The sequence below is a fragment of the Erythrolamprus reginae genome, chromosome 1, assembly GCF_031021105.1.
Source record: "Erythrolamprus reginae isolate rEryReg1 chromosome 1, rEryReg1.hap1, whole genome shotgun sequence".
In the NCBI taxonomy this organism is placed as follows: domain Eukaryota; kingdom Metazoa; phylum Chordata; class Lepidosauria; order Squamata; family Dipsadidae; genus Erythrolamprus; species Erythrolamprus reginae.
In genome coordinates this window covers 91,860,267-91,875,704 of record NC_091950.1, presented here as the reverse complement: position 1 = coordinate 91,875,704, position 15,438 = coordinate 91,860,267, and the positions used below count along the sequence as shown (strand labels likewise).

The 15,438-nt window shown below is 42.1% G+C and overlaps 1 protein-coding gene across 14 annotated transcripts in view; it reads left to right on the top strand.

Annotated features, from left to right (window-relative positions):
- The window catches only part of RAD51B (RAD51 paralog B), a 465,772-nt gene that overhangs the window by 260,313 nt on the left and 190,021 nt on the right, over window positions 1-15,438 (top strand). Inside the window, exon 12 of one of the 14 annotated variants that reach the window (XM_070759049.1) lies at window positions 8,680-8,741. The exons of the other annotated variants lie outside the window; for them this stretch is intronic. Coding sequence (XP_070615150.1) covers window positions 8,680-8,696 — 17 coding nt within the window. The 3' untranslated portion in view covers window positions 8,697-8,741. Of the gene's footprint in view, window positions 1-8,679; window positions 8,742-15,438 lie in introns of those variants that run through there. 14 annotated transcript variants of the gene reach the window in all.

The following is a 15,438-nucleotide window of genomic DNA, read 5'->3' as shown; positions in this document are numbered from 1 at the left end:
CAGGCCTTTTCCTAATTAACACAAAGTGAGGGAAGGGGAACTACAGTATAACCAAACCTGCAAGATTTCCATAATTGTTCCCCTAGCCGTTCCAACAAAGATACTTTTAGACATGTAAATGTTGGTTTCTTGGTCTGATCTACCTTTATTAGCCCTTCAAAGTAGTCAGACAAGATGTACAATCACGACTCATTCATTCATTCATTCATTCATTCATTCATTCATTCATTCATTCATTCAACTTATATACCACCCAATCCTGAAAGACTCAGGGCGGCTTACAAAATGATATAATACAAATACAAAAAGATACAGAGCAATAAGAAGAAGTCGAATATAATATAATGACATTACCTTTATTGTAAAGTTACAATAATAGAGTCTTGGAAGTCTGAAAATATTTCTCCCCTCCTTTACTTTTTACTTACGGAAAATTAGGGAGGGTCTCTTCTGAAATGTTTCCCTGTCCCTTCTGTTTCTATAGACTGAGATACAATTTATATGACAGTTATTAGTCTCTCTCTCCTGTTTTCCAAATCATTCTCATGTACCAATTATAACTTTATAGGGCTAACAGAACCAAAAAAAACCATAATTAATTGCTTAGAGAATTTGTTTCTCAGCCCAGTCTACCACAAAGGAATTTTATTGTAATGAAAAATTGGAAAGCTTAGTGTTAAGTAGGCTCTTTAAATTCTTGGAGGAAAAGTGGTCTATAAATCTAGCAACGTTAAATAAAATACACAAATAATGTCATGCACCATTTAGTTAAAGAGATATGAACTTAGTCATTCAGTTATAATTGATTCCCAATCCTCAGGAACACATATGCCCTTCCTACCCATGTACCCCTCCTGTCAAATCTTCTCTACCAACTGCTATTGGTAATGAGAAGATAGACCAGAGGTCTTCAAACTTGGCAGCTTTAAGACTTGTGGACTTCACCTCCCTGAATTGTCCAGCCAGCATAGTTGTCTGAAGAATTCTGGGAATTGAAGTCCATAAGTCTTAAAGTTGCGAAGTTTGGAGACCTCTGGGATAGACTCTTGACATTTTGTTTTCTGCTCTATGCTCAAAGGCTAAGTTGACATGCCAAGTTAGTAGAAAATTACTAGAGTACGATATGTAGTGGCCCCGTTGCTATCCCTACTGCTCTAGTTTTCCTGCTTCAAGTTATTGCAGCAGACTGGTTTGCTTCCAAAGTAAGATATAAGAAAGCTTCACAGATCGCATCCATCAATGGATATCTGAATATTTTAAAAAAAACATCCAAGCTGCCTTATAATACACATGAATTTGAGTCCAGATGATTCAGTACTATTAAGGCCAGTTGGTAATGGCTTTCCAGGATTTGAGGCAGAGAGATTTTAAAATTCTTTTTGGGGATGGCAAGGATTGAACCCGGGATTTTGCATATTTGGTACAATGTGTTCTATATTACAATCTTCCCACAACAAGCAAATCATTAGCAACAGCCAGCAAGAAATGAGAAGAGCTTCTCTTCCCTCAAGGCTTGTTTTGAACATTTAAAAAGCAAGTTGTGAAATGCAGGAGATTAAAACATGGTAGACTACAAGCATGCACTCATCAAATCTATCATTATACGTATAGTAGGTCTTCCAATGCTTGCGTAATTATCAAAATATAATTATAAATACAAATATACAGCACAGCATTGGTAAAAGAAAAGATAGAGCTGAATGGGAGATAACAAAGATACAATAAGGCTCATTTACCAATGGCAATAAATAAAATATGGATAAAAAAATTTACTGCTGACCATCATTTTTGCAAATATTCTGTCTGAAGTCTAACTGTGCTTGCTGCAGATTCTGATATGTTAATGCTGGTGAAAAAAAAGGCTTCATCAAAATGATAAGTGAAGTGCAGGCAATCTCACAGTCTGGATTTGAATTCCCTCTCCATAGTACCCATAGAACTAGCATATTTTGGCTGTGCTTGTAAAAAACGAAACACAGTGATACCTTGTCTTACGAACTTAATTGGTTCCAGGACGAGGTTCGTAAGGTGAACAGTTCGTAAGACGAAACAATGTTTCCCATAGGATTCAATGGAAAAGCAATTAATGCGTGCAAGCTGAAAATTCACCCCTTTTGCCAGCCGAAGCACCCGTTTTTGCGCTGCTGGGATTCCCCTGAGGTTCCACTCCATGGGAAACCCCACCTCTGACCTTCCGCGTTTTTGCGATGCTGCAGGGGAATCCTAGCAGTGCAAAAACGAGCGCTTTGCTGGCAACGGAATGTCTGGAGGTAGGGGTTCCCAATGAGGGGAGCCTTCGCATGGCAACAGAAGTCCGGAGGCAGAGCATCCCAGCGACGGCGGCAGGTTCGTAAGGTAAAAATAGTTCGGAGGAAGAGGCAAAAAATCTTAAACCCCGGGTTCGTATCTCGAAAAGTTTGTATGACAAGGGGTTTGTAAGACGAGGTATCACTGTAGCTTGAATTCTGAAGAATCCTTTTTTAAAAAAATTGCAAACAAATGTAGCATTAAATTCTATCTGAGTGTTCCTTTGTGGCTTCTTTGATAAGTGGGAGAAATTTCAGTGACCAAGAGCTCATTAGGAGAAATAAAACAAAATGCAACCACTACCACCCTACAAAAATATCCTCATTCTAACAACAAGCCAAAAACGCAAAGCCGAAGTTTGTGGAATTGTTTTATCTGGGAAGGAGAAGCCAAGCACCAAATTCAAATGTTTCTGTGGGTTTGAAATAATCTGATGAATTTTTGCTTACTGATCCCTAAAGGGTAGAGGACCAAAGTTGGAGTCAATAAGCAACATGTCAATTTGTGAATAGCAAATCAGGATTCTCCAGAAAGTAAATGTGGCCTATGATTAATGTCAAGTGCCAGGGAAATCAGAAGAGTCTACGGAGAGGGGCGGCATACAAATCTAATAAATGAAATAAATAAGAATCAAGGCGTTCAAATGAATATAAAGATTTTTTTGCAAGCTTAAGCTCTCTATAAGAATCTGAGCTACCAACAGTCAAGGGAAATTAGCTGGAGATAAGAAAGGCATTCAAGGTGGGCTATACTTAGTTCTCTTGTGGACGTGTAGGGACTAATGACAGCGTTTGACCCCTGCCTTGGGCTTATCCTGATCATCGCCTACATCTATGGATACAATGTTTGTCCTGAATATTAATCATATGTATCTTACATAGATCTGGTTTTAGACACACAGTAGGCATTGACCTACGGCACCAACAAAATTTATAATGTTCCAATACTATCCCTGAATCATTCTAAAAATGCAAATCTTCCATTTGGTGGAAAGTGGTATGACCTAGGTCAGTGTTTCCCAACCTTGGCCACTTGAAGATATCTGGACTTCAACTCCCAGAATTCCCCAGCGAGCATTCACTGGCTAGGGAATTCTGTGAATTGAAGTCCAAATATCTTCAAGTGGCCAAGGTTGGGAAGCACTGCTCTAGGGTGTCACTTACCTTGAACCAATACTGCTTACATGCATTTAAATTACTATCTCTTTTAATTGAATGTGACGTAAAGCAAGCACAGGAAAGCTAGAATTTAGGTCTTCCACCCACAATACTGGAATTTGCTGCATACTCATTTGTTCAAGTCGTATAAAAAAATTGGAAGATATGGAGCTTATGAATTATAGAGTAGTGTTCTTTTAGCCCAAACACACACACACCACACACAGAGACAACTTTCTAGCAGTCTTTTCTATTTCAGAGTTGAATTCTCTTATGTGGTTTAAAAGTTGAGACATTTCATATATGAAATATACAAGTGGAAAACAATAGTGTTTCTATGTTCTAAAATCGAAGAGACACAGGTTGAGGAGATGAATAACAGCTTCTATCTGTCTAACAAGCATTTGAAATCACTTATAGTATTGCTAAATATAACAAGTGAATAAAATAAATTGTCCAAGAGAATACTAGAAAATACTGTCTCTCAGCCTTTTCCTCACAAATGGCCTTTCAGGCTCTGAAGCATTATGGAAACTCGATGATATTTCTGTTTAATTGCCACCAATTATGGGACCAAGACAGGCCCTTGTGTGTGTTATCTATGTTACAGAGTGGGTGGAGGCATTATTTCATTTCCTTTCTACTGTACAAAACAAGCACCCTTTATGGCATAAGAACCAAATAGAGATTTCCATCTCTTCCCCACAGTTTTTCTGCTTTAAGTTGCTCTCAGCCCTCACTTTCATTTCCTTCTTGCCGATATAAATAAACTACATCATGAAGTCAACTTTCCAGTACAGTAGTACCTCTAGATACGAGCTCCTCCACATACGAGTATTCCAAGTTACGAGCCACAAGGGGAGAGAAATTTCTGTTCCAGACCCGAGCTCAAATTCGGGATACGAGCCGAGCGTCCACTAGGTGGTGCAAGAATCCTTGCTTCTGGTTATCTCGGAGGGGAAAAACAAAGTCTAAAGCCATTTGTTCCAGATACGAGTTGTTCGACATACAAGCTCCCTTCTGGAACGAATTAAACTCGTATCTAGAGGTACTACTGTACATGCTATTATCCCAACAAGCATGTAGCCAAGCAGAAGGAAATGAAAGTGGGGGCTGAGTTGTCCTTTTAGGAGAGCTCTTATGCTGCCCAACTATAAGTTCCCTTATTGATATTCTTGGTTAATCCTTCCCCATCTTCTTGTACAAGACTCTTCCCCATCTTGCGGGACCGCCTCCTGCCGCATAAGTCCCAGTGACCAGTTAAATCTCACAGTCTGCCTTCTCTAGGTCCTGTCAACTAGACAATTTTTCAACGCCTTCTCTGTGGGGGCTCCGGCCCTCTGGAATCGGCTCCCCCGCAGAGATTCATACTGCCCCCACTCTCCTCGCCTTCTGTAAGAACCTGAAAACTCATCTATGCCGCCAGGCTTATGGTTCGAATGTGAACAAATGTTTTTTAATATTCCAAAGTTTTTAGAATAGTTAGTTGTATTAATTGTATCTTAGATATTTATATTATTGTTCTGTCGGGCTCTCTGGTAGCATCCTCCCAAAAATTCACAGGTACAAATTTCAGACACACATACCTTTGAAAATTCAAAACAATGTTCTTTATAATGAAAATTCACTTAACCTAAGCCCTGTTTTGGTATAGCAAAGAGCACTCGTCTCCAAACAAACTGGTAATTTGTACAAGTCCCTTATCAGTTCTGTGATACTTAGCTTGCAGCTGTGAGGCAATTCACAGTCCTTCTTTCACAAAGTGAAACACACCTTGCTCTGGTTTAGTTTCAAAGCAGGGAAAAATCAGCACACAAAAAGTCAGTAAAGCAGTCATGAAACACAACGATCAGATAATCCTCCACAATGGCCAAACCCACAGGCTGCTATTTATAGCAGCCTCACTAATTACCACAGCCCCACTCAACCACAGGTGGCCTCATTTTCTTTGATAATAATCTCTCAGTTGTTGTTGCCTATGCATCGCTCTCCGCATGCGTGGCTGTATCATTAACTCTTGTTCTGAATCCAAGGAGGAGCTAGATAATTGATCTCCTTCTGAACTGTCTGCCACACTCTCCTCCTCCCTGTCACTCATGTCTTCTTGGTCAGAGGAGCCTTCATCTTCAGATTCCACCGGGGGCAAACCAGGCCTGCAGCATGTGGATGTCTCCCCCACATCCACAGTCCTTGGGGCAGGAGCTGGGCCAGAGCTAACCACAATAATTATATACTGCTTTTTTGATAGGTTGTGAGCCGCCCCAAGTCCTCGGAGGGGGGGGGGGCATACAAATCCAATAAATCGATCAATCAATAAATCTTGTAAGCCTTTAAAGCATTTCACGTGAAATAATAAAGAAACCTAGCAGTGTGGGGGAGTTACAGTAAAAGTGCATAAGTACGCAGTTATTATGGAGAACCATCAGGCCTTTAAATTTTTCAACGCTTTCATCTCGTCTCCTTTTTCACCCTCTTTCAGGTCAGTTGGATCATTTTATTTTAACAAACCACGAAGCTTATCAAATAAATGCAGCTGGAGCAGGTGTTTGAACCTGGCTGTCTCGGTAGACTAGCCCTAACAAAGTTGACATTGTGGCTAATGCCAAGGTAGTGCAGTAATTACTCCTTTCTGGGTATGATGCCCCCAAGAGATTTCTGGGAACGAGTTAGAAAAACTAACGTTGCCAAGAGTAAGATTTGTTTTTTTTTAAAGGAAGAAAGGGAAAGAGAAAAAAACCCCAAGAGCAGCGGTTTTCTCTGTGCCAGAGTGTGAAGACAAGCATTTCCACTACGGTATCCAGAACAGTACCCAATTTCTCTTGAACTTGTCTCATGTTACCGAAGAAGGGGATTATGAGAGGAGAGGGGTTGGGAAGCATATTTGTGTTTGGATGTTCACGTCTGGAGGGGCAGCTTATTTTGGCTCAGGCCAACACATGGGAAGGCATTTGTTTACTTAAGACAGGAATAAGTGCCAGAAGAAGGGGGGTGGGAGCAATGAGATAGAGAAAAGAGAGTAGGGTAGAGAGACTGTGGATGCAAAAGTCAAGACATTCAAATTATATAACTTGGCACAATGCGTTGATCGCGTAATGACTGTATAATATTCTTTTTAAAGCATTCATTGATATAATGCAACCATTTTAATTAAGTTATTGGGTCTTATGAAAGATATGTAGCTTTTGTTTCCTATGTATGTATGTATGTATGTATGTATGTATGTATGTATGTATGTATGCATGTATTGTACTAAGCAATATCCTCTGGCGGGACCCAGGAGAAGAGCCTTCTCTGTGGCGGCCCCGGCCCACTGGAATCAACTCCTCCCAGAGATTAAAACTGCCCCCACCCCTAATGTTAGGGGTTAGGGGATGATACTACAGAGTCCGGTAATGAGTTCCACGCTTCAACAACCCGATTACTAAAGTCATATTTTTTACAGTCAAGTTTGGAGCAGTTAATTTTAAGCTTGAATCTGTTGTGTTCTCTTGTGTTGCTGTGGTTGAAGCTGAAGTAGTCTTTGACAGGCAGGACATTGCAACATATGATCTTATGGGCAATACTAGATCGTGTTTAAGGCATCGTAGTTCTAAGCTTTCAAGATCCAGGATTGCAAGTCTAGTTTCGTAGGGTATTCTGTTTTGAGTGGAGGAATGAAGGGCTCTTCTTGTGAAGTATCTTTGAACATTTTCAAGGGTGTTAATGTCTGAGATGCAAACAGATGAGCTGTATTCTAGGATGGGTCTGGCGAAAGTTTTGTAAGCTCTGGTAAGTAGTGTGAGATTTCCAGAGCAGAAGCTACGTAGGATTAGGTTTACAACTCTTGAGGCCTTCTTAGCGATGTTGTTGCAGTGGGCTTTGGCACTTAGGTCTTTTGTAATTAGTACTCCAAGGTCCTTAACCAAATGGGGGTTATCTGTGATTAGCGAAGTTGTTGCAGTGGGCTTTGGCACTTTGATCTTTAGTTATTAGTATCCCGAGGAATATGAACACAAGACAACTCATAGTGGCTATGCTAAATGGCAAAATAGTTTCCTGGTTCTTTATTATCGTGAAACAACTAGAGCATTTTTGAAAGATATTATAGGATGGCGAAACTATGACATGCGTGCCAAAGGTGGCATGCAGCGCCCTCTCTAATGGCACACTAGCTGTCACTTCAGTTCAGCTCTGCTGCACATGAACATGCACCTCCTGATCTTTGGGTCTCTGCGGTGCATGCGCGTCATATGTCATCGCCAAACTTTCGCCTGCCTTTAATAAATATTTTTTTAAATAAACTTTAATAAATAAACATGGTGAGTAATAATCTAAATGGTTGCTAAGGGTATGTGAAATTGTAATTTAGGAGTTTAAAGTGTTAAGGGAAGGCTTGTGATACTATTCATAGCCAAAAATAGTGTATTTACTTCCGCAGCTCTACTTCGCGGTAATTCGACTTTCACGGGTGGTCTCGGAACACATCCCCGCGAAAATTGAGGGAACACTGTATTCCAGACCTGTAATTCTTCTGTGAACCCCCTTAACTGCGCAAGTATTTGCTAGAGACAAAGATATACAGCAGTGATGGCGAACCTATGGCATAGGTGCCACAGTTGTCATGCAGAACCATATCTGCTGGCACGCGAGCCATTGCCCTAGTTCAGCTCATCATCATCATCATCATCATCATGATTATGATTGATAGGAGTATCATTTAGAATTCTAATGTCAGGACAGGAATTCCTTTGTAATCTAAGAACAGCTTAATCAACAGCCAACAGCAGAGACATTCAGGCCTGTCAATCAATTTGGCTGCTCTTCTTTTCATGTTTTCCAATTCTAATGTTGATACTGCATCAACAAAACTACTTTTGGATTTAAAAAAAAGAAAAAGAAAACCTCAACATAGCCACAATATTAGCATTGGATTGCAATATTGCAAGAATATCATTACAATATTTGGTATATGCGCTTTTTATTAAAATATGTTAATGTGTGTTGTTTCTTGCTTCATATAGTAAAAAATTCAAACACTACACATAATTATATAAATTCTTTCTTGGTTCCTCTACATTAGTATGTTGTCTCTATTAATTCTGTTAAATAACCGTCTTGTTAACAATACCTATATTAAGAGAACAATTGCTTTTCTATTATTTCTGAACAGCTGGTTTTGCAGAACATGTCCTGGAATGTACTGGGAACAGCTGGTAAAGTCTTCATTTCATTCCAGGTGGTACCCATGGTTGAGATTCTTCTTCTGAGCCGTGTCGTGGGAAAGTTTGTCCAGTACAGTACCAGATTACACAATTTCAGATTCCCTCCAAAATATAGATGTTACAAAAGACATGCTTCTTATCCTTTACACATCGTGCAATTGCCCCCACTCACAGTATATTAACTTAGAGTAAGATTCTTCACAACTGTGGCTAGGGTAATAAACTGCAGTCATTCAAATCTTATTCATATTGCCCAAATTAGCCTTTCATTATCATCATCATCATCATCATCATCATCATCACAACAACAACAGAGTTGGAAGGGACCTTGGAGGTCTTCTAGTCCAACCCACTGCTGAGACAGGAAACCCCACACTACTTCAGACAAATGATTGTCCAACATCTTCTTAAAAACCTCCAGTGTTGGAGCATTCACAACTTCTGGAGACAATATAGATTAGAGTATAAAATACCGTAGTGAAAGTGGTCATTTTGAAAACTCATTGACAGGTGATTATCAAGGTGAAGGAGATGCAGTTTGTGGCCCACAGTTTGGATGTATCATGCTCTGGACACGTCCATCCCTGATTTAGCGAAGGGGGAAAAGTTGCAATATGTCACATGATGACAACATATCACAAGTTTGACGTTCCTGATCTAGAGCCCCCGGTTTCCTAATACCTGTACTAATTTTCTTTTTTTCATTTGTAAACCTAGAATAGTGTCTGATTCTCCTTTTCAATCCATCCCCCATCTACCCTTGTCCACTCTTCCTTCTTTTTCATCTGCTGTCTTGGTGAGATTACATTGCAAACCTTCTGGGTTAAAAATGATTAGGGGACTTGAAACCAAGACTTATGAAGAGAGATTGCTGGAACTGGGCATGGATAGCCTATAGAAAAGAAGGGCCGGGGGGGACATGATAGCAGTCTACAGGTACTTGAGGGGTTGCCACAGAGAGGAGGGGGCCACACTGTTTTCCAGGGCACCAGAGGGCCAGACGAGGCACAACAGTTGGAAGCTGACCCAGGAGAGATTCAACCTAGAAATAAGGAAGAACTTCCTGACGGTCAGAGCGATCAATCAGTGGAATGGCCTGCCAGTGGAGGTTGTGAACTCCCCAACTTTTGACATTTTCAAGAGGAGATTGGACTGTCATTTGGCTGGAGTGCTGTAGGATTTCCTGCTTAAGCAGGGGGTTGGACTTGATGACCTGTAAAGTCCCTTTCAACTCTAATTAATTAATAGATAGGTAGGTAGGTAGGTAGATAAGGTAGGTAGGTAGGTAGATAGATAAGGTAGGTAGGTAGGTAGATAGATTAGGTAGGTAGATAGATCGATTAGGTAGGTAGATAGATAGATAGATAGATAGATAGATAGATAGATAGATAGATAGATAGATAGATAATCTCTTCCCACATGTCTCTTCTAGATGTCACTGTAATCATGAATTTATGGCAGCCACCAATGGCACGGGTTACCCAATTTTAATTATTGTGAGTCATTTCAATCCTCCCGCATGCCTATAGGTTTTGCTTTAGTTGTGGGGAAACACTCGAGAAATATTAGCCAAGTAAATGAATAAACTCAACTGTTGGTTTTGATCTTATTTCAAAAGAGCCAGAAGGGATTTGGGCAATATAAAATATAAGGCAGCTTCATCTTTTGCTTTATGAGTTATACATGCAGTGCCAGCTGAATCATACAGCTAAATTAAATTATTTGCTTGAGGCAGATCTATGAGTTTTGGAGGACAGGGGGCAGGGCGGTACTAATAAATGAAGTCAAGAATTATTGTTTGAACTCTGAGCAAGTTTTTTTTAATTCCAAGTATTGATTCTAATAGAGGTAAAATTAAGTAGGTTGCTTCACGTTCTCCATTTAAGACAGGAGAATATGTCTTGGGCCAGAACAGGCAATAGTGCATCCAAGGTGAGAGCCAGACTTCACTGTGGTTTATCTCTAGTTAGGAAGGAGTGGGTCCCATGTTTCCTGCTCCAGCAAGTTTCCCTCTAATTACCAAGTCTGTGTTCAGTCATGCAAATTGAAATAACAAAGGAATCCTACACATGACATTAACTACATAAAGTTGATCCCCTAAGCTAGTGCAAAAATAATTCTACTTTGGGTTTTGTTTTGTTTTTTAATTCATACTTAGGAAATCTCAGGTATGCCCATAAGAGTGCAGTCCCTTTCTCCCTAATACCATTCTTTCCTGCATAGATCTGTGTCTCAGGTCCTTAGTTATTTTATTAGCTTTAAAATGCTGAAAAGGAAAAAGAGAACTATAGTTTAGTATAAAAAGTAATACAAAAAAAATGAAGTAGAATGCACAGCTAAAACAATTAACAGATTAATTTTCTTTTTCTTTTACACTGATTAAAAAAATAAAATCACAAGTCAAGTGCAAATATATTTTATTAATTTATTTATTTATTAATTGGACTTATATGCCGCTCCTCTCCATTGACTCGGGGCAGCATATAAGTCCAAAGTTTTAAAATCATGCGCGGCACAATCTTTCCATCAAAGTAAAAATATCACCTTAGCTGCTAAATATGGAGTTCTTCATAAATGAATATATTCCAGATCTTCCCTCCATCTCTAAAACATACTTTTCTTCTGCATGTTCTATAGATATACAGTGGTACCTCTACCTAAGAATGCCTCTACTTAAGAACTTTTCTAGATAAGAACCGGGTGTTCATGATTTTTTTGCCTCTTCTCAAGAAACATTTTCCACTTACAAACCTGAGCTTCTGAAACTGTAACCGGAAAAGGCAGGGAGAAGCCTCCGTGGCACCTCTCTAGGAATCTCCTGGAAGGAAACAGGGCCGGAAAAGGTGTGGAAAAGCCTCCATGGGGCCTCTCTGGGAATCTCCTGGGAGGAAACAGGGCCTCCACCCTCCCTGTGGTTTCCTCACTCGCACACATTATTTGCTTTCACATTGATTCTATGGGGAAAATGGCTTTTTCTTACAAACTTTTCTACTTAAGAACCTGGTCACGGAGCAAATTAAGTTCGTAAGTAGAGGTACCACTGTCCTTAAAATTAATGTGCCAAAGATGACCATAGAGCAAGCCCAAAACTTAGTCATATTTTTATGTATGTATGAGCCTTTTTTGCAACAGTTGTTAAGTGAATAACTACAGTTGATTAACTTAGTAACCCGGTTGTTAAGTGAATCTGGCTTTCCCATTGAATTTGCTTCTCAAAAGTTTGCAAACATTGATCACATGACCTTGGGGCACCGCAATGGTCATAAGTATGAACCAGTTGAATATCGATCATGTGACCATGGGGTTGTTACAAAGGTTGTAACCGTGAAAAAATTGCCATAAGTCATTTTTTCCAAGTGATGTTGTAACTTTGAATGGTCACTAAATGAACTGTTTTAAATTAATAGTTGAATAGAGTTGGAAGGGATCTTGTAGGTCATCTAGTCACCCTGCTCAAGCAAGAGACCCTACAGCAGTGATGGTGAACCTTTTTTCCCTCAGGTGCTGAAAGAGCGTGTGCAAGCACAAGTGCCCACACCCATAATTCAATGCTTGAGGAGAGTGAAAACAGCTTTCACCGCCCTCTGGAGGCCGGAAAAGGGCTCTTTCCCAACTTCTGGTGGGCCCAGTAGGCTCGAGTTTCACCCTCCTCAGGTCCCAAAGGCTTTCCTGGAGCTGGAGGAGGATAAAAATGCCCTCCCCCACCCCCCATCCTCCCAGAGGCTCTCTGGAAGCCAAAAACACTCTACCAGAGTTTCTGTGGGAGCCAAAAATCAGCTGGTCGGCACACACAAAATTGAACGGGTCCAAAGACGGGCTACAAGAATGGTGGAAGGTCTTAAGCATACAACGTATCAGGAAAGACTTCATGAACTCAATCTGTATAGTCTAGAGCAGTGTTTCCCAACCTTTTTTGAGCCGCGGCACATTATTCATGTTTTCAAAATTCTGGGGAACACTGAACAGGGGGGTGGGGTGGGGGCTAAAGAAAAGTTTGGACAAAAAAAATATCTCTTCCTCCATTTCACTCTATTTCTCCCTCCCTCTTTCTCTCCCTTCCTTCCCTTCTTTCTCTCCATCTTTCTTTCTTTCTTCCTCTCTTTTTTGCTCTCTTTTTCTCTCCCTCCTTCCCTCCCTCTATGTCTTTCCCTCTCCCTCCTTCCCCCTTCTTTCTCTCTCTCTCTCTTGCTTTCTTTCCCTCTCTTTCTCTTGCTTTCTTTCTCTCTCATTCTCTCTCCCCTCCTTTTTCTCTCTCTCTCTTTCTCTCTCGTTCACCACGCCAGCAACAGAGAGAAAAAGAAAGAGCGAGAGAGAGCCGGAGAGAGAGTGGAGTGTGCAGCAGCCATCAGCCTCCTCGCCCTCCCAGACGTCCCCAGCGCCCGGCCTCGCGCCGCCTCCCTTTAGCCCGGCCGACTTTTCCCTGCTGCCGTTTTCTCTTCATGGCGCAAAGCCACACAGTCCCGGACTCCCAGATCGCTCGCTTCTCCGGCCAGCGCGGCGCTTTCCTGGGCAGATGGCTTTGCTGACCAGAGAAGCGAGCGATCCGGGAGTCCGGGACTGTGTGGCTTTGCGCCATGAAGAGAAAACGGCAGCAGGGAAAAGTCGGCCGCTTTCTCTTCATGGTGCAAAGCCACACAGTCCCAGACTCCCGGATTGCTCGCCCCAAGGCAGGAGGCGGCAGCGGAGGAGAGTGGGCGGATCGGGCGGGCAATGGGGCAGGGCGGAGAAGCCAGGGACGCATTTGGCCAGAGGCACCGTGGGGAGGCAGGGGCAGGGAGGTGCGGCAGTAGGAGTAAAGGGAGCCGCGGCTGCCCCGCCTCCCCACGGTGCCTCCGGCCAAACGCGCCCCTGGCTTCTCCGCCCTGCCCCATTGTCCGCCCGATCCGCCCACTCTCCTCCGCCGCCTCCTTTTTGCCGCCTTTCTTCTTTGGGGCCCAGCAGGAGAACGCCGGATACGGCGGTCCGGCACCGGCAGCGCCCCACCCAGCTGGAGCTTCCTAGGAGCGCCGCGGCACACCTGACGGTGTCTCGCAGCACACTAGTGTGCCGCGGCACACCGGTTGGGAAACGCTGGTCTAGAGGACAGAAGGAAAAGAGGGGACATGATCGAAACATTTAAATATGTTAAAGGGTTAAATAAGGTCCAGGAGGGAAATGTTTTTAATAGGAAAGTGAACACAAGAACAAGGGGACACAATCTGAAGTTAGTTGGGGGAAAGATCAAAAGCAACATGAGAAAATATTATTTTACTGAAAGAGTAGTAGATCCTTGGAACAAACTTCCAGCAGACATGGTTGGTAAATCCACAGTAACTGAATTTAAACATGCCTGGGATAAACATTGTTGTGATTCAGCCTGAGGCTCCTCAGGGAACGGCTGGAACTCTGCCGGATCCATGCTCAGAGGGGGAGGACGATGAACAGGAGGGGGAGGACCAGGCGGAAGAGGAGGAGGGAGAGCAGCCTGAGACCCCCCGGGGGGGGGGCTCTCCCCAGCGAGTAGCCTAGATTCATTAGATGCAGACGCCCAGGCTATCATAGATATGAGGCAGAGACGGGCAGCCCAAAGAAGGGGCCAATTAGCAAGGTATTTCCATCCCTGAATTGGTAACAGCTGGGTTTGGGTGTGGTTCTCCTCAGCAGGGTTGAAAAGGCAGGCCCGCCCTTACTGTATTGTGGAGAGTTATCAATTGGGAGTCCTGTGACCTTGCTTCGATTCTTGGCGTCTCTGATCCTGGCTTGTGGCTTCGAAGGCTGAAGACTTGGGGGAGGCGTGGGTTTTATTACCTCCAGTGTTGTTTTTGCCAGCAAGAATCCTGTTTTATTGCCTGGCCGTCGTGAAACCTATGTGAAGCTTCATAACGTTCCTGTCTGTAAGAACAGTTTTTGTTACCTGTGTTTGCTTTCAAATATATAAACTGCTTTTGTTTTGTACCAGTGTGTCTGGCTACTCTTTTTAGTTGGTTTTGGCGTCTGGGGGGACCCTGACAGAACAAACATCCTAAGATAAAATACAGAAAATAGTATAAGGGCAGACTAGATGGATCATGAGGTCTTTTTCTGCCGTCAGTCTTCTATGTTGATATGTTGATATGTAGAGCATATATTTTGCAAACCATACAAATCTACCATTTTATCACAGAAACGAAAAGGAACTTTTATTCTGTGCCTAAACCTTGTTTTTATTTAACAGTATGACAATGCTATAAAATAATTAAAGTGAGAAAGAATAAAATTATTCTGAAGAAGTAGTCACTGATAAATGAAAGGAAACCTATTACCAACTGAGCTATGGCAACAGCTCCTGTGACAGCAGATATGGCTCTGCATGCCACCTGTGGCACCCGTGCCATAGGTTCGCCATCACTGCCCTACACCATTTCTGACAAGTGGCAGTCCAATCTCTTCTTGAAAGTCTCAAGTGATGAAGTTCCCACAACTTCCGAGGACAAGCTGTTCCATTGGTTGATTGTTCTCAGTATCAGAAAGATTCCTAGGCTGAATCTCTCCTTGAGGCTACCTGTATACCGTACAACTGTTAGAGAAAAGGGAGAGCTGTTCCCTATTGCATCCGGTCATTCTACTCCAGTCCACCTTTGACCTACATGTGGCAAAGACTAAGATGGATCCATGCATGAGAGACAGAAAGAAGTTGCCGCATATGTGTCTCATTCCTATATTCTTCAGTTCAACCAACCCCCTTATCAGTTCTAAGCACAGACTATTGTATAGACACGTTTGACTGAAATCATCCAGAATCAAGTGATTACATC